This window comes from Phacochoerus africanus, chromosome 10 (genome assembly GCF_016906955.1).
Source record: "Phacochoerus africanus isolate WHEZ1 chromosome 10, ROS_Pafr_v1, whole genome shotgun sequence".
Taxonomy (NCBI): Eukaryota; Metazoa; Chordata; class Mammalia; order Artiodactyla; family Suidae; genus Phacochoerus; species Phacochoerus africanus.
Window position 1 is genome coordinate 120,125,099 of NC_062553.1, and position 20,667 is coordinate 120,145,765.

General features: G+C 37.7%; 1 protein-coding gene and 1 long non-coding RNA gene across 6 annotated transcripts in view; one reads left to right on the plus strand and one right to left on the minus strand.

The window, feature by feature from the left end:
* Window positions 1–20,667, plus strand: part of EMCN (endomucin) — an 83,151-nt gene that overhangs the window by 12,710 nt on the left and 49,774 nt on the right. For 2 of the 3 annotated variants that reach the window (XM_047798695.1, XM_047798693.1), the window contains exon 2: window positions 17,100–17,270. In XM_047798695.1, the coding sequence (XP_047654651.1) occupies window positions 17,100–17,270 (171 nt within the window). The remainder of the gene's footprint in view (window positions 1–17,099; window positions 17,271–20,667) is intronic. The other variant, XM_047798694.1, reaches the window with a different exon arrangement.
* The window catches only part of LOC125137711 (uncharacterized), a 146,657-nt gene continuing 132,482 nt past the window's right edge, over window positions 6,493–20,667 (minus strand). The window contains exons 1-3 of one of the 3 annotated variants that reach the window (XR_007137487.1): window positions 17,765–17,801; window positions 9,407–9,791; window positions 6,493–7,642 (exon numbers count right to left, since the gene is read on the minus strand). This is a non-coding gene — a long non-coding RNA (uncharacterized LOC125137711). Of the gene's footprint in view, window positions 7,643–9,406; window positions 9,792–9,921; window positions 10,606–17,764; window positions 17,802–20,667 lie in introns of those variants that run through there. The other 2 variants (XR_007137488.1, XR_007137486.1) reach the window with 2 other exon arrangements.

Genomic DNA, 20,667 nt, shown 5'->3' on the forward strand with positions numbered 1-20,667 from the left:
AACCATAAAGAAAAAGACACATATTTTATTGCATTAGTTAATTGCTGTGTATCAAAAGACACAGTAGCAAAAGTGAAAAGATGACCACAAAATGGGAGGAGATATTTGACCTAGGTACAACTGACCAAAAAAACCAAACCAAAACAAAAAAAAAACCCATCTAGAATATGGAGAAAAAACTAAATATAAATAAGAAAAATTAAAACAATGCAATTAAAAAAAAGAAATAATTGCAGACTTAAATAGGTATATAAATGGGATTAAATGTTAAAAAGACCCTACATTGATTGCTAAATTTTCTATATTAATAAACAGAATAATAACATTTGTAAATTGAACTTAAAAGCTTAAAAGAGAAATAGACCTCTTATTCCGTGAATTAATATGTATAGCATATATATATACTTTTTCTCTCATACTATCTTCCATCATGTTCTATCCCAAGAGATTGGATATAGTTCCCTATACTATACAGTAGTACCTCATTGCTTATCCATTCTAAATGTAATGGTTTGTATCTACAACCCCAAACTCTCCATCCATCCCACTTCTTCCCTGTTTCCCCCTGGCAACTACAAATCTGCTCTCCATATCTGTGACCTGTTTCTGTTTTGTAGATAGGTTCATTTATGGCATATTTTAGATCCCCACATATAAGTGATATCATGTGGCATTGTCTTTTTCTGACTTACTTCATTTAGTATGAGACTCTCTAGTTGCGTCCATGTTGCTGAAAATGGGATGATTTTGTTCTTTTTTATGGCTGAGTACTATTCCGTTGTGTTTATGTACCACATCTTCTTAATCCATTCATCATGCTGGAGAGGGTGTGGAGAAAAGGGAACCCTCCTATACTGCTGGTGGGAATACAAATTTCTACAACAACCGCTATGGAAAACAGTATGGAGGTTCCTCTGAATGAAAACTAAACATAGCACTACCACATGATCCAGAAATCCCACTCCTTTGCATATATCTGGACAAAACTTTCATTCAAAAAGACACATGCACTCCTGTGTTTGCTGCAGCACTATTCACAATAGCCAAGACATGGAAACAACCTAAATGCCCATTGAGATTCAGATTTTAAGTAAAACTGAGGTTTCTTCTACAATACAGATACTTCATTTTTTAAAATCTAATAATATTTGTACTTGAAAGTAATCCTACAGATTCTAGGTAATGTGTTACCCAGTCTCCAGCATGGTCTCCAGTGATCCTTTCCTCTTTATATTCAAGCACTTGGGTGGACCCTCATATTGACTTAGGACTAAATCATGTGATTCCGGGAAATCAGTGGAAGTGATGTATGCTTTCCAAGGGTAGGCAGTAAAAGACATAAGGCTTCTACCTAGGTCTCTCAGACTGCTCTCTATGGGGGAAGTAAGTCATCGTGTTTTGTTGTGAGAACAGTCAGGCAGAGACCCAGAGGAGAAAACCTGAGGCCTTCCACTGACAGCCAGCACCAACTTGCTGGCAGTAGGAGTGGGCCACCTTGTCAGTGGATCTTCCAGACCCATCAAGCCTGAGCCGACTGCAGAAACTGTGAGAGATCATAAGTGATTGTTATTTTAAGGCACATGCTTAGGAATAATTTGTTGGGCAATAGGTAGCTAATTCAAGTGTCATCAAATGCAATTTGTAATTCATGTGAGTTTTTGACATAAATTTGATTGCTGTTCAGATGAACAGAAAGAACACCTTGTATCAAGGAAGTTTTTCTAGATTTCAAGGTAAATTATTTTCTCTAGTTATATCCATAGAAAATGTTCAATTAATGCTTGTCTGAATTTATTATTTGACCCATTATTAATATGTCCATAAGGCCAAAAGCATCTTTGGGATTAAATGCCTTGCCTCTTAAATTCATAAAGTTCAGAGCTTTAATTTACTATTGAAGAAGTGGTGCAGATAGAATGATGCTTTATTACCTTTTATGTAATATTATCTTACTACTGCTACTAATAGTAATAAATTTTATAAGCATATAGTTTTTTCTCTTCTTCCAACATAGATAAATAAAATGTTATACACAATAATTATGTATGTTGTCATGATATTTTCATGGCAGATATATTTTACCAATTAATTTGACTTACAGTTATCATTTGCATTTCTTTTTTCTTTTTTTCTTTTTTTTAAAGGCAACATCCACAGAATATGGAAGTTCCCAGGCTAGGGGCTGAATCGGAGCTGCAGCTGCTGACCTACACCACTGCCACAGCCAAACCAGATCCATGCTGCAACTGTGACCTACATCACAGCTCACAGCAACGCTGGATCTTTAACCCACTGAGTGGGGCCAGGGATTGAACCCACGTCCTCATGGATTATAGTCGGGCTCATTACCTACCGCTGAGCCACAATGGGAACGCCCTCATTTGCATTTCTTGATGTGCTTACATGAGAATTAATTTTGTTAATGAACTAAATTTGTCCATTTATTTTCTCTAAATATTAGTAAAATAATTACTGAGTTTTTTCATCTAGTGAGACAAAAGTTTTAAGGTGAAATTCTTTTCACTTTCATTCACATATTGGGAAATTAAGTTAGAGACAAATGACATTGTAGCAACTTAAATTTGGAAAGGATTAAGTTATCAGACATTGTCTCCTCAGATTAAACAGTACATCATTCGAATTCCTTTTCCTTCTCCTCCTGGAATCCACTTTACCCCTTTACTCACATTAGTTTGTGTTCTTTGACATTTGTTGCTCCTGCTTGTTTAAACTGCAGAGATGGAAATTAAATTTATGTTGTAGGGAGTTCCCATCTTGGCTCAGCAGAAACGAATCTGAGTAGTAACTATGGGGCTGCAGGCTCGATCCCTGGTCTTGCTCAGTGGGTTAAGGATCCAGCATTGACGTGAGGTGCGGTGTAGGTCACAGATGCAGCTCGGGTCCAGCGTTGCTGTGGCTGTGATAGAGGCCAGCGGCTACAGCTCTAATTCAACCCCTAGCCTGAGAACTTCCATGTGCCACAGGTATGGCCCTAAAAACAAAAAGAAACAAAACAAATTCATGTTGTAAAAAGAATCTAACTGCTGTTGAGTAAAATAACAATAGTTACTTATTAGTTGTATAGCATGATCTCATCATACAGTTCTATTTGGAAGTATAATATTTTGATAAAATATCATATTAACTATTCATTCCTCACTTGGGGTTTCCTTTGCCTTTACATCATTTCCTGATGTATTTATTCTTACACTATTTTACTAAATTTGTCCTCTTTTTTTGTTCTTTTGTTGTTCACCTTTTATTTATTCCTACTAAACTTTATCTTATAAATGAATAATTTAATTATTTTTATATTGTAAATTTCCTTACTATTATCCAAGATAGTAAAATATTTGTCTTTAAAAACCTGATTTGGAGTCAAACTGGATCACTGTAGGCCCTATGGATCTTTTTTTTTTTTTCTTTTTCTTTTTTGCGATTTCTTGGGCCGCGCCTGCGGCATATGGAGGTTCCCAGGCTAGGGGTCGAATTGGAGTTGTAGCTGAAGGCCTACGCCAGAGCCACAGCAACACGGGATCCGAGCAGTGTCTGCTACCTACACCACAGCTCATGGCAACGCCGGATCCTTAACCCACTGAGCAAGGGCAGGGATTGAACCCTCGACCTCATGGTTCCTAGTCAGATGCGTTAACCACTGCCGCGACAGAAACTCCCCTATGGCTTTTTTTATATATACAATTATTTCTAGATCATGAGTGGGAACCGCCTGAGTTCACTTACATGGATTTTCAAAATAGCAAATACTGCAGTATTACAGGGTTGGAGGTTGGTTGAATTTGTTGGTATGGAACGTCACATACAGAGGAATCATGGATAAGGAGAAATTGTAGAGAAGGAGGGCTGCGGTCATGTGAGACTGCAGAGGGTCAGCATCCCTGACCCCTACGTGTTCAAGGATCAACTGTACAGCATTATCTCCACATAGGTATCTGAGACGCTAGGTAATTACTGATTACCCACTCTGTCCTTATTTTCTACCTATATTATCAGCCCCTTCAACAATGCTGAGCTTTAGGGATCCTTTGATCTTGATTCTTAAAGAAGGGTGGGACTAATGCATGGTGGCATGAGGTAAAAAAGGAAGGAAAAAAAATGGAGTTGGATCTGACTTCCTGCCATATGGAGAAGCCTCAATTTAGTGAATTACAAGGTTCTTTTAAGACTTATTGGGTGGCCCTAAGAGGCTTTCACCTAGAGCAGTATTTCCAGGTACACTTGGTGGTACTTGAGGTAATTTCAGGCATAAATGAATTAAACAACACTGACTCACATCTCTTTGCTGTTTCCGATTGTCTAAGTCCATGTTTGGTGTCATGTCTTCACTATGCCCTAACACTCACTGATTTCACTCTTCCACGCAGGGAGAGCAACACTCAAGCATAGAACCACCACAGTTAAATGATAGCTTTATAGAATATGACTTCTGTCATAGTTTTTCTTTTGTGGTTAATTCAATTAATAACCAATGATTGTATTCCCTTTTGTGATAATATTGTAATATTTCTTTTTAAAAAACTGAATTTTTAAAAGTGGTTTGGTTTTAAGAAAAAGAGTAAGGAACTAAGTAAAGAATATGAGTAAACTCATAAAACTGGTACAGGGGTGAATGAAATTTTGAACACACATTCCAAGAGATTTAAACTTTAGGAGGCTTCTACAGCCAAATATGGCATTTCCTTTTGCAGCTTTTTTTTCTCACTAGGAAGCTGCTAAAACTGACAAGAGTTTTAGGACACTTTGATAATTGATAAGTGACTCTTCTGAATTTAGCAAATACATTTCACTTCAACCTTTATTGCCCAGGAGAATAGGAAGTGTAATGCTTTCAAATGCTATAGAAATCTCACTAGAGATTTAAAAAAAAAAAATGCCAAGAACATAGAAAATGCCCCACAAATTCTTCCCAGATTTTAAAGTGACCCTACATCAGAAAAAAAAATCATAAATTCACATTTATGTAGCATTCAACACTGCTTGAGTTCACAAAAAAGCAGAAAAATGTTTACAATGTTTACAGACGCGGCTCGGATCTGGCATTGCTGTGGCTCTGGTGTAGGCCGGCAGCTATAGCTCCGATTAGACCTCTAGCCTGGGAACCTCCATATGCCATGTGTGCGGCTCTAAAAAGACAGAAGACAAAACCAAAAAACCAAATAGTAATAAAGCATAAAAATGATTCACCAACAAATTGAACACCAGAAATTTTATTTCAGTATGAAGTTTCAACAGTAAATCATTTGTCCAGTATAAATTCAACCCATGTTTTTACTTTCTATTTTTAGCCAATGGTACTTCTATTCAAAATAATAGACTAATTATGATATTTTGAAGATTCTGGCTCTTCAGGAAAAATTTACTTATATTTAGCATATAGTAAACAGTTAATAAGTGCCTACTGTCAAGTACTCTACTAATAGATACACAGATAAATGTTAATTCAATTAGAATTGCTTAAAAAATTGATGATTCTTGTATATTTTACATAATGGTTCTAAACTAATAAAAATGTTTAGTTATACAGAGCACCATATTTCTTAGGCATTCTGGGGAAAAGAAACATATATATTGATAATAATACAAGATTACATCATTGGTTTTCATTTATTGATATCTCTGTTAGGACAGTAAATTTAATTGTCATGGTATGAATTCACCTTCAAAACCAGAAAAAAATAGTTTACAAATAAATGTCAACTGTGATCTAATGGCAGCCTTCACACTTTTTTTTTGCCTTTTTGCCTTTTCTAGGGCCACTTCCCATGGCATATGGAGGTTCCCAGGCTAGGGGTCTAATCAGAGCTATAGGATCCAAGCCGCGTCTGTGACCTACACCACAGCTCACGGCAATGCCAGATCCTTAACCCACTGAGCGAGGCCAGGGATCGAACCTGCAACCTCCTGGTTCCTAGTCAGATTCGTTAGCCACTGTGCCAAGATGGGAACTCCCAGCCTTCACACTTTAGAAAACACTTTATTACTTAATGCTGGTGATATCTCAGATTTAACTAATTGTTGCTGCTGCTTTGAAGTGCTTATTCTATAGCTCCATAGTCTATTTGTTCTGATTATTCATCCTTCCATATTTGTGAAGCAAACAATTTATAGTCAATTTTAGAATAATTGAATAATTTGCTATAGGACAAATTTACAATCATCTTCTAAAGCAAACATACAATTGCGACTCAGAAAATTTGGTTCCGAATCTATTAAATAGCATTTAATAAAATAAGAAGGTAATTTTATAAATCTCAGGTGGCACCTGGATATCTTCATCTTTAATATAAAAGCATCTTCAGACTGAAGGAGTTCCCATCATGACTCAGTGGGTAAAGAACCCAACTAGTATCCATGAGGATGTAGGTTCAATCCTTGGCCTTGCTCAGTGGGTTAAGGATCCGGCGTTGCTGTGGCTGTGGTGTAGGCCAGACGGTAGCTGCAGCTCTGATTTGACCCCTAGCCTGGGAACTTCCGTATGCTGCAGGTGTGGCCCTGAAAACAAAAAGAAAATACAAACAAAACTTCTTTAGACTGAAGAATTACTCTTTGCTCTGGGGAAAAACCAGTGCCCCACATTTCTTCAAATCCTTTTTGGTGGAGAGAGGATTAAGTTCTTGTTTGCCTTTCTTGCCAGTTTCATGCAGCCATCAAATCTTGTATTCCATTTGGTTTCTTGGGAGTTTCTTTAACTCTCCTTTGGCAACAACCAAAATGTAGTTCCGCTTTCTTTCATGCCTGCCCAGAAAGATCCACTTAACTAAACTCTTCATGGGTATTTGCAGACTTCACGTGGAGTAGTTGTCTTCACTGAAGGAAGGGAGGTTTTACAGCAGAGTTAGGGATGTGTTTTAGAAATCTCCGTTCTTAAAATTGTCTTTTGGCTGCTTTACCTTCTTTCTTGACCTAGTCTCTCTCCTCTTCCCCCATATCTTCTGCTTTCTCATCCTCAAGAGTAAAAAAGAACAATCATTTCCTTTTTCTTGGGTAGAGCAATTCAGTTCTCTCTAGCTCTTTCTCTTCCATTTCTTAGAGATTGGGGCATCCTTCTGAATTTCCAAAATCGCCTCTTGCAAGTGTCTACCTGACCATTTGTTCTTAGAGAAGGACAAATTTTCCATCCTAGTCTTCACCTTGGCATTTGGGAAAGGATTTTGGAGCAGTTCATTCATTCTTCCAGTTAAAATCAAAGGATATCATGCAAAGGGGTACTTAACTTCGTGCTCTCCTTCTCTTTAAATATGGATTTACTGATTTCTCCCCCTGTCAGCAGAGCTGCTACTTCCCAACCAGGCTTTGAAAACATATTCTGTAAACGTGTCTTTTGCCTACTATTAAATAACAAAAATCTGTTGCAATGTTCAGTGTAAGCTCTTTCTTTTTCCAAAGGCTGCATCTGTCCCACAACATGCAGAGTTATTTTTAAATGTGTTAGATTTAATTAACCCACCACAAGTGACTCCTCTGATGGCATCCTAAAGGAATGTTCAAAATATTTTTAATTTGGAAAATATACCATATAAAAGCAGTCTTCAGAATCAAAAAGACACCACAGTTTCTTCTCTGTTCTTATAAATACATCCTGGGTTCCTACTGAGCATGTGGTTCAGAGCAGTTTTCCCATTGCCTATGCGGAGAAATTGGGAGGAACAGATTCACAGAAAGAAAAGGTTAATTTTTTTTCTAGCACTTAGAACTGGCACATATTGGAAACAAAGGGCTATAAATCCCCTGCTCTGTAAGTCTCTGCTTGTTTGATTCTAATTAAAAAGTATGAGTCATGAGTGTTTAAAGACTGTCCCTAACTATTTTCAGAGAATGGATAAGACCAGATATCAAATTCTGACTCAGTTTATGATGCTATATAAAGCCATCATTCAAATGAACAAAATTGTACTGTTATGGATATACTGAGATCTACAAAGAAATGGGCCCTCCAATTTTTTTTAAGATAAATACCACATTTACATGAAAATTGTGAACTCCCTTCCCAGTAAGATAATAATTGCACCCATTAATTGAATTTGTATTTTATTAATCATTAGAGGGACATAAATTGTTAAAGGGTAACACATATGTGCGAATCATTTTTTTCAATATGCAGACAATATTTAGTTTGAATATAGATTCAGTGATCCCTAGTAGAAACTCTGTGGCTCACAAGAGCTGCTCACAGCATCGTAGCAATCAGGGAACCTGTGTAACTGCAACATATAAATCTTCTTTCTTCTCCTACATGAAACTAACTCCCAAGTTTTCTTTATTCTATCCTGCAATCTCTGTTCTTTTATTATAATCACAGTTTCTTGGAAAAAAATATATGAAGATATTAGAACAAAAGAATACTAAAATAACTTATAAAATCTGGTAAAGAGGTTGTCAAAGTTAGGAGGTAACTGAGAGAATCAGGTTACGATTTAGGAAGGAACTTAAGTTTTGTTTTTTTTTTCAGAAAGACTTTACTAGCTTGAACCTACCAACTTTGTTGTACGTGGCTCTTTAAGTAGTTAATCAAATATTTAGGGGCAGTAAATGCAAGAAACATAAATTTGTCTAACCAAATGGAAGAACTCTAAAATGTATTTCATTTCATTGAGTTTTTAATCAGGATAAATTCAAGTGTAATGCAGGTGTTAGCTGCACCTTTTGCCTTTTTATATGTATTAATGCTTTGCTCTGCACAGAAACCCTATAGGGTATGTTTCTACAATATTAAAAATAGAGGCTGAAGAGATTAAGTAATTTGCTTCAGGTCACATGGCTGGTAAATTATGGGACCTGCATTCAAACTAGGCAACAAGGCCCCAAATCTCTGGGTCACCTACTCCCTACATTACCCTGCCCCTTGCTAAGATATTTTTTTTTCATTTATTTACTGTCTCTTCTTGCATTCACAGGAGACACTGAATATATATATATATATGCTAAAAAATAATTTTATGTAAATGAAATAATAAAGAGGGAAAAATAGTTCCTTGATGTGATAAAGATAATTGATGATTATGCTATAAAAGTGAATATAATAATATATTTACCATATCACTGTTGCTTTACCTCAAAACAAGAAAGGGAAAAAAATGTAAAATTGCCCTAAATCTCTAACGATTAACAAATAAAGTGGAAAGGACACTAAAAAAATCATATCTTAGTAAGTCCTTCATAAATTGTCTGAGGCTTCTGGGTTTATAACTCCATAAAGCCTTTGTGTATAACTGCTTAAGTACAAGCCTCCTTCTTGGTATGCAGAAATGCACCTTATAATTTATTATTTGCCATAACAGATATTTATGTTATAATTTAGACGAAGAGGTAATTTTATAGTTGAAGAGACTTTATTCAACAGACACTTTTAATAGAGAGGAAAGAGAGGCCCAAAGTGGCAGTGACTCACACAGTCGTATAACTGGCTGATGTCACCAGTGACAAGTCTGTTTGTCCTTCCACCTCGCGCTGTGTCATTTCATGTGTATAAGTCACTCTTCCAAACTAACGTCACCTGCTGGTAGTAAGTGTCCACTGAGACCTTCTCTGTTCCTGAAGAAATGCCAGGAGAGCCAGCAGTGAAGACCTAGGATTTCTGAGCAGAGGGAAAAGCTGGGGGCACCACTGGAGAGAGGAGGGGACCACACTTTATTGTCGCAGAGAAGGGACAGAGCAGCGCAGTCCCCCTCAGGATGGAGAGGCCCTCACATCGATCCCTTTGCGGAGACAAGCCCCAGAGACTTGCCTGTAGAGTCTGCTGGTGCCAACAAGAACTTCCGCAGCCTCTTGTTTCCCTGGAAGAGTCAGAGCAGAGAGGGGTGAGAGGGATCTCGGAGGGCTGACGAAGCCCAGGAGTTTGTCAGATCGCTCCTTCCCCCTCCCTCACCCCTATAACAATGAAATAGAACCTCTGCCTTTTTATACCTCAAGGAACTGAAATTCCTCAGTCCTGGTACGGAGTACAGAAAGTCTACGTATGAGCGAATCCACAGTCTTAAGCATCATTATTCTGGAATATGATTTTTAAAGAATCACATTTCTGTGGAAAAACACCTGCATTGCCCCATAATTTCAAACCTGGCACCTAGGTGTGTGGAGGAAATTTGTCTTGGGAGCCTCCATTCGTTTGTTGGCCCAAACCCCTCCGACTCTCAGGTCCATTTTGCAGATATTGTTGTTTGCTGTTTAAGAGATTCACCAGTGCAATGCTGCCTTCCTGCTCTCCCCAGGGAGGCCAGGTGGCTGAGACACCTGTCTAGGCTGAGCCTGCCAGGCCTGGCGCTCCCTCTCCACCTCACAGATGGCTGGTAACCGGAGGAGATCCCTCTTTCGAGAGAGCTTTCTGCCCCTTATCTGCATAGTTTCCTCGTTCTGCAAGAGGAGATTTTCTTCTAACTTATCCCCCAAATTCGTTCCACCGAGGAACCAGACGCTTTCTCAAAACATTTACACTTGCTACAGTCTTTCGTTAGCTTTAATTGTGAAGGTACTTTAAACGTCGAATCTCTTTTTTCGAGCACTGCCACTAGCTCTGATGTTTTCATTGAAAATAGGATTTTCCTGTTTTCTTCTCCCAAAGGAGTCTGCTTTTAAGTATCTAAAAACACCAGACACTTTCAGGCCGTATGGTAAATAGCCTCTGTTTCACCTGACAATCCTGACATTCCCATTCTATTTGAACATCCTTTCTTTTTCTTCCATGGAACATTTTTTTCTTCCCTTGTTGTGCTGGATTATCTGACTCCTCTTAAAACCTGTTCCACCAGGAAAAGAGTTCGGATGATTCCAGGCACGGAGAGAGGCGTCACCTGACGCTGATTTCTCTTAACATTGTAGAGAACCCGTATGCATAGTGTTAATTACAGAGCACCCTTTTTATATGTCACCTTAGCAGAACCTTAGGGTTGTTTCATGTATGTATAGCTTGATGACCAAAATAAAGTCTAAGTTCCTCTAGGAAAAACGCATTTTTAAATTTGGCTTAGTTCCTACTGAAACAGTTGCTTAATAAATGTTTATTGAGGCAAGTAACTCATTGGCTACTAGGTTACTTACACATTTTATACAGGAGAGTATGAAATTTTCAGATTAATTCCTAAGAAATCCTTAGGAATACATCATCGCATAATCATGGTTGTTTTCTTTAAATTGAGGGGGAAAAATTAACTGCATTTAAATTTGGTTGGCAGTGAACCAAAGTGACCTTTGCTATGTCAAAGGGCAGGGGTCACCATTAATGGAAAAATGTGTTGATATGACACTGATAATCAAAAAGTTTTGGTACCTTGTCTTTCAATGAAGGCTTTGTTTTGATGGGAATATAGAAAGTGATATTATGTGGTATTTATTTATTTTTATTATATTGGTATATAAATATATTTTAATTTTATACATAAATTTGTATTATACTATATTACATATTTTTATATTTTAATATATTTTTAACGTGTGAAGGAAAATTGAAAATTTCCACTTAAACTTTGCCAATTCTTTGCTACTTCTTTGCTGACAAAGAAGATATAGGCTATATAGTGAACAAAAATTACAATGCTAGCAATTACTAACAAGGTACTATGAGAAAGGACCTTCTCACTATTTATAATTCCCTGGTTTATGCATTGCCATCACATGAAAATGTAAGATGTGGCTCAGTATTCATTATTAGCTGTGAAATAGGGGGTAAGCATCCACAAATGATAGCTGAAAATTGACAATTACTTTATTTCAAGATAAAATCAGTATAAAGTTTCTAAAAGCCTAAGGGGTGACAGATATAGCAGGTGGCATTGCCTGAAGACAGTACGAAATAGTAGAAATAATACATTGTAAACTACTGAAATATAAAATTATCTACTTTACTTTCAATTCCATAGAGCAGTTGATCTAGTTTATGAAATTATTACCTAATAGTGGAACTTTGAAGGTTTGTAAGACCATTTAGTAGTTAGCATTTTAATTATACTGCAATTACATATTTCTAAAGAAACAATTCTTCTGCTTCCTAAAAGAACTTAAAACTTTCTATTGAAATTGTATTTATGGTTAAAACTGGCAAAATAAATATTTTCTCAGGTAGTTCAAAGGGAAATTTTAGCACTGTCTCTGCTAGAAGTGTATTCTACATACTGAAGTTGTAAAATCAGAAAAAGGAGTTCCTGCTGTGGTGCAGTGGTTAAGGATCCAGCGTTGTCACTGCTGTGGCTCAGATCATAACTGTGGCTCAGATTACATCCCTGGTCTGGGAACTTCCACATGCCAAGAGAACATCCAAAAGAAAAAAAAGAAAAGAAAAGAAAAAAATTAACTTTTTACTAATGAGTGCTATGATCTTTTGGAACTACCTTAAACTCATACATTTTCTAAGCTATAAGCTAGGGATTCTATTACATTAGAACATTTTTTGAAGTTCTTCCCAAGTCTCAAGTACTAGAATTCTAAGTTACTGTCATTTAGTGTTGGTGCTGATCTTGAAGCAGGATCAATCTTCTTAAGCAGTGTATTTTCAGTGGACTTCAGACATAGACCAAGAGATAGCTGAAGAAGCAGCTGCTCATTATGAGGATGGGTGATAGTCTAATGCTTAGAGATTATCCTGAATTACCTAGAAATGTAATTACAAGCATGTCCCAGAAGATTGGAAGTTGATGACTTGATCATTTGAAAACTAGAGAAGATATGACACTTGGTTTCTAGCCATAAACTAAATTCCAAAGTTCTTATGATTTTCATAATTAAAATGTTTTGTTTAAATTCCAATAATGCTTCATCTGCTCATAGTATAGGAAACTGATGCTATGGGATCCCTTGTTGGCTCTCATTTTGAGTGTCTCAGTTTGAGTGGAATCAGGACAAAATGTCTTCTATTTTTCTTACAACAGCCCAAGTGCAGCACTAACTCCAGTCTTGCATCTGGTTTGGTACAAGCAGAGCCGTGAAGCACAGGTCTTCTTGTTAAATTTATCTTTAATCACTTTGGAGATAAAGAGAGGGAAAATGCTACATCACTGTATTTTGTGAAAAGAAAATGCTTCAGAATGAACCATTATTCCTCAGCGGTTTAGTAGGAGATCAAATCAGACCTAGAAGAAATTTAAAGATCATAACAGTAAAAGCATAACTGATGGTTATTTGTATCCTGATCAATAAAACCTTCAACAGTGATAGTTAGAGGGAATAATTCTTTCTCACCACATCAGGAGAGAACGTTTCTATTTATAGAACTTTTTAAACTGAGTAAATCTCTATTTTTATTTTTCAATTATAAGTCATTTTAAAACATTGGAAACATCCTTTAAAGCTTTGACTCTAATATGGAAACATTTTATATGTGTGTTTGTGTATATATATGACAGGATGAAGGCTTGTTACTAAAAAAAGGAATGACATAATTGTCTGTTTCCTCATCCTGGGTACACAGGGGCAAAACCTCTGTGCATCTAGTCGCTTCCACCCCTTTAATATCATACCCTGTCAAAGGCAGAAAGCAGATGGAGCAAGAGTGTGTGGCTTTGCACGGAGCCACCTTCCCATGGCCGGATGTGTGATGGCTAAGGGTTTCTTCTCTGGAGTCAAGGGTGTCTGGATTCAAGTTCCAGCTGTATTACTTCCCAGCGTATAATGTGGGCAAGCTGCTTGCCATTTTTTGAGCCTCAGTGTCCTCACTTGTAAAACAGGACTCCTAAGAGCATGAGCATTGCAGAGACTTGTTAGCGTTGAGATCATCCACAGAAAGTACTCAGATGTTACCTGGCACATAGTCACGCCCAGCATATTTTGTGTGTTCTTGCCAAAAGAGGGAGTACTCTCTGTTGAACAGTCTGAGGAATTAATAATGGAGACATCGATGACTGCCAATGGATTAAGGTTTTACTCAGGGAAATCAGTGGCCAAATGTGTAGAAAGAAGGCAGGGAGGAAAAGCCTTACAGTGCATCTCAGTCTTCCCACAGAAGTAGCTAGAAATTTGCCCTCTTGGGAGTTTGCCTCAAGTCACTGCATGGGTTGAACTCACTGATCTCACGTGATGCCTTCAAGAGGGTCGATGATGTTGGGAAACATAAAAATGGAGGCTTGCGGTTCAGTGCAACTGGTGTCTTCTTCTCCTCCTCTGCCCCACTCATTTCCCCATCATTTTCCTCCAGTAGAATTTCCATCTGGTCATTTCCATGGCTCCCCACTGGCTCATGGATAAAGGCTCAAGGCCCTGGCTTGGTGTTTAAGGTCCTTTACAATCTGACCTCCAGATTTACCAGACGACGTCCACCATGGCCTGCTGTAGCACCCAGCAAGCTAGCTAAATCGAACTGTTTGCAGTCCCTTCAAATACCTCTCACTTCCCCACTTTAGACCTTTGCTCATGCTCTTTCCTCTTCCCCTGTGGACATTGCTACTTACTCTTCAAGCTCCAACTCCTAAGTCAACTCTCTCGTGAAGTATTCCTTGCTCATGCCAGCGGGGTGGTCATCTTTTATTCTATAAGCCCTTGCCCCAATTTTTTTCCCATAGCTTTCAAATTTTTAGCTAAAATCACAATAAGAAATACATTTTTCATTGAACACATTTCCTTCAACCACACACACACACACACACACACACACTCACTCCTAAACAAAACCTTCATGCAACATTACATACTCTCATTATTTGCAGTATAATTCTAATATTGCCTCTATTCGCTTTCATTTGGCAAAAACTCTGACTGCAATCCATTGAATAGATTTAAGTTACTCTTTAATTGAATCATAACCTGAGTCTGAAAAACACTGGTCTATGCAACTCACATAGACTATTCTGTATTATTTATTATGTAGAGACATTATGTTCCCTACCAGATTAAAAGCTACTCAAGGGTGATACTGTGTGGTAGAGCATAGTTTTTTACAGTATCCAATCATGCTTTTCACATTGTTACCCAATTGTAAGTGTTTGTGGAAGCAAAAAAGAAAAAAAAAGAAAAAGAGAAAGAAAGGAAGGAAGGAAAAAAGAAAGGGACAGAGGAAAGAAATAAATACAGCAAAAATCTCTGGAGTTCTCATGATACTCAGAATTTAAGGTTGTTGTTATTTAGCAAGTTAATAGATAAGAGATCATTTAAGTTATCTGGAGTTCCCATCGTGGCTCAGTGGTTAATCTGACTAGGAACCATGAAGTTGCGGGTTCGATTCCTGCCCTTGCTCAGTGGGTTAAGGATCCGGCGTTGCCGTGAGCTGTGGTGTAGGTCGCAGACGTGGCTCGGATCCTGCGTTGCTTTGGCTGTGGCTGGCGGCTACAGCTCTGATTAGACCCCTAGCCTGGGAACCTCCATGTGCCACAGGTGTGGCCCAAGAAAGGGCCAAAAAAAAAAAAAAAGATCATTTAAGCTATTTACAGGTGCAATTTCCAGCCCAAGAGGTATATGCTTCTTTGGATAACTTCTTCAACTTCATTTTAAACTTAGAAGTTAGTGTTACTTGGTGGACTTTAGGTAACAAGAAAGACAGTAAGAACAAAATGATTAATAGGGAAAATGTAACTTCATACATGCTGTGTTTCCTTTCCCTGCTGAATACTGTGGAGGAAGAGGGGAAGGGAGAAACGTCAAGGGTGTGAAGCGTATCTTCAGAGGTGAGGAGAGCTTTTGACTTGATTTCCGCAAAGCCATTTCTGTCATTCCCCTATGTGCAGACCACTCAGTATGTGCTGAATGCATCAAGCAATTTCTGTGTACTGTCTGGGAACAAAGTCAGCCCTAAGGGCTGACACTTTCAAGCAGCTCAGGTGCTTGAACATAAAACATGTCTGTTTCATGATATCTGAAACACTCCTTTTCACTGACTTGCAAGATTACTGTTTTTTCTTAGATTCAGAGAAAATTTTGGGATGAAACTTTAAATTTGAGAAGTCATAGTAATGATATAGTTACTACAATGAAGTACCGAATTATTACTCCAAGTCCATCCTTTCCTCACCTGCTGTAGTGACTCTATATACAGTGACCCTTGAACAACATGAGTTTGAATTGCGTGGGTCCACTTGTATGTGGATTATTTTCAATAGTAAACACTACAGTGCTACACAGTCTGAAGTTGGCTGAATCTCTGGATGTGGAGAAACCCTGGATAGAAAGGTTATGAGTTAAACTCAACTATAAGTTAATACTCAGATTTTCGATTGTATGGAAGGTAGGTGCCGCTAAGCCCCAAGTTGTTCAAGGGTCAGCTGTTCTGTGTACAGACCAAGGAACAAAATAAAAATAGGCTTTTCACGAACAGGAGTACTTTTTCCATATCTTTTGCAGACATTTGTTTGCTGTTTTTTGTCTTTTTGTCTTTTTTTTTTTTTTTTTTGGTCTTTTTAGGGCCACACCTGAAGCATATGGACATTCCCAAGCTAGGGGTCAAATTAAAGCTGTAGCTGCTGGCCTACACCATAGCCATGGCAACACCAGATCCAGATCGGAGCTGCATCTGTGACCTATAACACAGCTCACGGCAGTGCCGGATTCTTAACCGACTGAGCGAGGCCAGGGATGGAACCTGCATCCTCCTGGATGCTAGTCAGATTCATTTCCGCTGAGCTATGACGGGAACCCCATGTTTGCTGGTTTCTGATCTTCATAACAGTGAGTGTACATAGACAAGTACAACAAATAAGAATTAAGAAGATTATATAAATGTCAATAAATTACAGTAATATTATGTGAAACATATCTTTCCACAGGTCACTAAGAATTAAGTCCTAAAGGCTTCATTCTGAAAAAATAATAATATTTAAAGTAACATATTTAAAAACAATAAGAATACTTAAAAATTCCTATAAGAAATTGACTTTTATTGCTCAAAGTTATTGAAAAATAAATATATACTATAACAATGTATTGCCTTCACTTCTTGCCTTTGATTATTACAGCTGAGAGAAATAAATCATCTGAAAAGACAGATTTATGGTAGCTCTGTCACCAAAAATTTTAGACATGTTGCAATTGTTGAATTTCTTTAAATTCCACCCCCTGCTGCAGGTGTATACATACAGTTTACTTTGTTTAAATATACTACTAGTCTGTTCATTAGCAAAATAAATGTAAATTTTAATGTAAGTTCTTTAACACAATTTACTTTTTTTTAGCAGACCAAAGTACAAGCACTACTGCATCATCATTATCAGCTTCTACAAAAAATACAACTATAGATGTATCATCATCTATAACTTCTGCAACAAATACACCTGTATCAACACCAAACCCAACATCATTACCAGATGCTGTTGGGAAATCAACAACTGGAACATTTCCTAAAGGTAGGGTTAACTCTTCATAAAGTTATTCTAACAAATAAAACTGGTAGCACAGTATCATTTAATCATAGAAAAATAATTAGGGATCTTATATCTATGTTATCAAGATCTACGTTATTTCAGTCTTTTAAAACTCATGTGCTATTCTGGGGTTGAATACAGAACCCTGAGCTCACGGTGGGCTTCTTTGATGATATCACTTTGGATCGCTTCCTGTTTGAGAATGATACTACTCTGAATGTTATATATACAAAGTTTATTTTTAGAGAAGAAAAAAATATCACTTCTCAGCCATAAAAATTTCTTCCTAAATATTCCAGTTCTCTACTTAAGCAGCAGAGCTAACAAAGTGAAACTGTATTAATAACAGACTGATTTTATTAGTTACATTGGGCTGATTTAATTTGTAAATTTCACTGGCAATGTCATCATTATTGTTACTAAGTGACAACTGTATCATGTTTTATGGTTCTTGGTATTAAAAGGGATTACCTTACCATTCATGGAGGAAAGAAAAGTCTTTGTTGATTGCCTGTGAAAAGAAATATGGTTAGTATGCTAAAATCACAGAAATATCTGAAAATTATATGCCATAGTGAACTGAAATTTCCACTGCTGTATTTCTTGCCTCCCTATTCCTAACTTTCATTCTAAGACATTCAAAAGACAGAGAAGGTCTTGTTCACTGAACTTAAATGAGATGATGATTCTTAGGGAAAATGGACATTGCAAATATAATCCGTTATTCTTAAATGAGTAATTCTAATGTGAAGCCAAACCAATTCTCAGAATTTCTCTATCAGACCAGAAGCATTACACGATGAGGGCAGTACAGGGGAGTTTATTCTCAGAATGTGGTACAAACTTCATTGCCAACCAAGGCAACTCCAAATGACACAACCAGGAAGCCAGGGCCCATGAAGCCTCCAGCCAACACCCTGCACACTTTATATTTTTTCTCACTCTAAACTGCCTCAGTCTTATGCTCCCTGAGTTCAAGTAGTGGTGTTCCAGTGCTTTTACAAAGTATAACCTTTTGCTGCTTCTCTCTCTCTCTTTCTCTATCATCTCACTCTTTGTTCCTAGCTGAGTCCTTGGCATAAAATTGCACTAATTTGGCAAAAACATATTACATGTGCAATCAGTCATATCCTCCCCAAAGTACTAATGCTGAGAAGACAGGGGCTGATGTTGCATGAGCACCCCAAAGGCTGAAGTTCCACAGTTTTTTGTTAACATGTTGTCTCAGTGGAAAGATCCTTAGGCCCACCTATGATGATCTATGATGCAGAGCATTGTCCAAATAATAACTTAGGTCCTAACCACTGTGTTGAGTTCTTATGAAAGGGCAGAGCTGGATGGTTTGGTGAAAGAATCCAGAATTGTCATTTGTGATAGCAGGAATGCATCTTAGCTTTCTAACTTGGAAAGGAAACTTTATACCTGCTCATGCAGAGCATAATGCTTCCTTTGTTGGCATCTTTTAAAATATAACCCCATATGGGGGTAGAAAACTTTTAGCAAGTCTCACATGCTCTCCACATTATAACTCATGGAATCTGTCTATTACAGCCACTTTCCATTGTTTTGGTGACCTGTATTCCCTAATAAGTGGTGAAGACAGAGGAGTGAGCAGTAGACAGTTTTCAGTTGAGGAAAATCTTTTCAAAGTGGTCTTCAGGTCACTTTTATAGGTAGCTGCTCTATACACAGTTTAATTTTGGTGTACCTGTGGGCAGAGGTAAGCTCAGAATCCTCCTACTCCATCATCTTGCCCATACCTCAGAATGTATTATCATTTTTAAAGATGAGTTTTTTAATTATTATTTAAAAATGGAAAAAAATGGAATTTCAGTGTGGTTAAAGGATATAACCAAAAAAGCACAGAAGTCATAATAATAATTTGGATTTTGAAAATCGGTCCTTTAATTTCAAATTTGTTCCTCTCCCTTGAACTCATTTATAATCAACTATTACTTAGTGGATAGGTATTATTATTTTCATCTCAATTTTCACACTTGGCTATTCAATTAGTGAGCCCCTCAGGTATTAATAAAGCTTATATAGCATTTCTTTTTCTTTCTACACAAAATAGTCACAGAATTTTGTAACTTTCTGGCTCCAAGAAAGACAGTTAAAATAGATTTTAAGGAAACAGAAAATCAACTTCTATTTGCTAGTGAAGTCTCTAAGAAAAAATGGAAGGATTAAAAAAGGAGTCTCAACTTACTTCTCTGAGGTCACCAAATACCCCAACCCACTTGATTTAATTCAAAAAGCTACTCTGAGTACAGATATAAATTTATTCCTGACCTGGGACAAGTCCCAAGTTCCTCTATGAACTTATCTTGGCGAACTGGGTTAGAGAATCGCTAGATATGGAGACACAAAAACACCCTCCTGGGCCAGGCCTAAGTGGCAGGGAGCTCTAGGTGGTCTGCCCTGCCCTACTTTTCCGGGGTTTTACCCAAGTACTAGATGGTCTTAACAGGCATTAGAAGATTGCTAAATACAAACTTCCAAAGGGACTTATAATGCTGACCTTAATCCACCCTCTAAATGACATGGAAACGGAAAGGGAAATATACAATTTACATAGAAACTGTCTCCTCTTCGTGTCTCCCACTGAAAATGCTAGTCCTACTTTACCTACGTTCCTTCACCACCACCATTCTGGTGACTCATTTTTCTGGGCGTGTAGGACTCACAGGTGAGGGAACCTGATGCAGAACCCAGAGCCCTTGCCCTCTTCAGAGGCCGTGGGGACCCTATTACAGTCTGGTTTCGTTGTCTGTGTTCCTCCTCCTTAGGAGTGAGTCCTGGAGGCATGCAGTTTTCTGTTCTCTTCTAATTGTTCAGATATCTGGCCTATATGCCTTCACATCTCTCCCCCCACTCCACCCGCACCTTAAGCTTAGCACTTAAACTTATCACATTCTGGGGTATGGCGCTTCACTCCAAGAGAGGCGATGAGAAGATGCGGAGCGAAACCATAAGATGCTTTTTTCCAGTCTTTGCCATCCTTGTGTCACATACCTAAGGGTTCATACTGGTTGTCACTAGTATGAACACTTAGGCTCCTCACGATCGTTCTACAGCCTCTTTGAATATTACCTTAAAAGTCACTTAAATGAATCAAGACATTAGTTAAGTTGATCCCAGGCTACCTTCGTTATCACGGGTACAGAATGTCTATGAAGCACTAGCCCGTAAAATGATCCCTGAAAATGGAGTTTTTTGGGCAATTGTTTTAGAAAATATTAATTTCCTAGGATTTAACAATGCCCAATAACATTACGAAAAATCTTAGCAATCCTAACACAAGACATGTCCAAAGACATCCATTTGACTTTAAAAAAAATAAAATAAAAAAGTCTGAGAGTTCCCGTTGTGGCTCAGT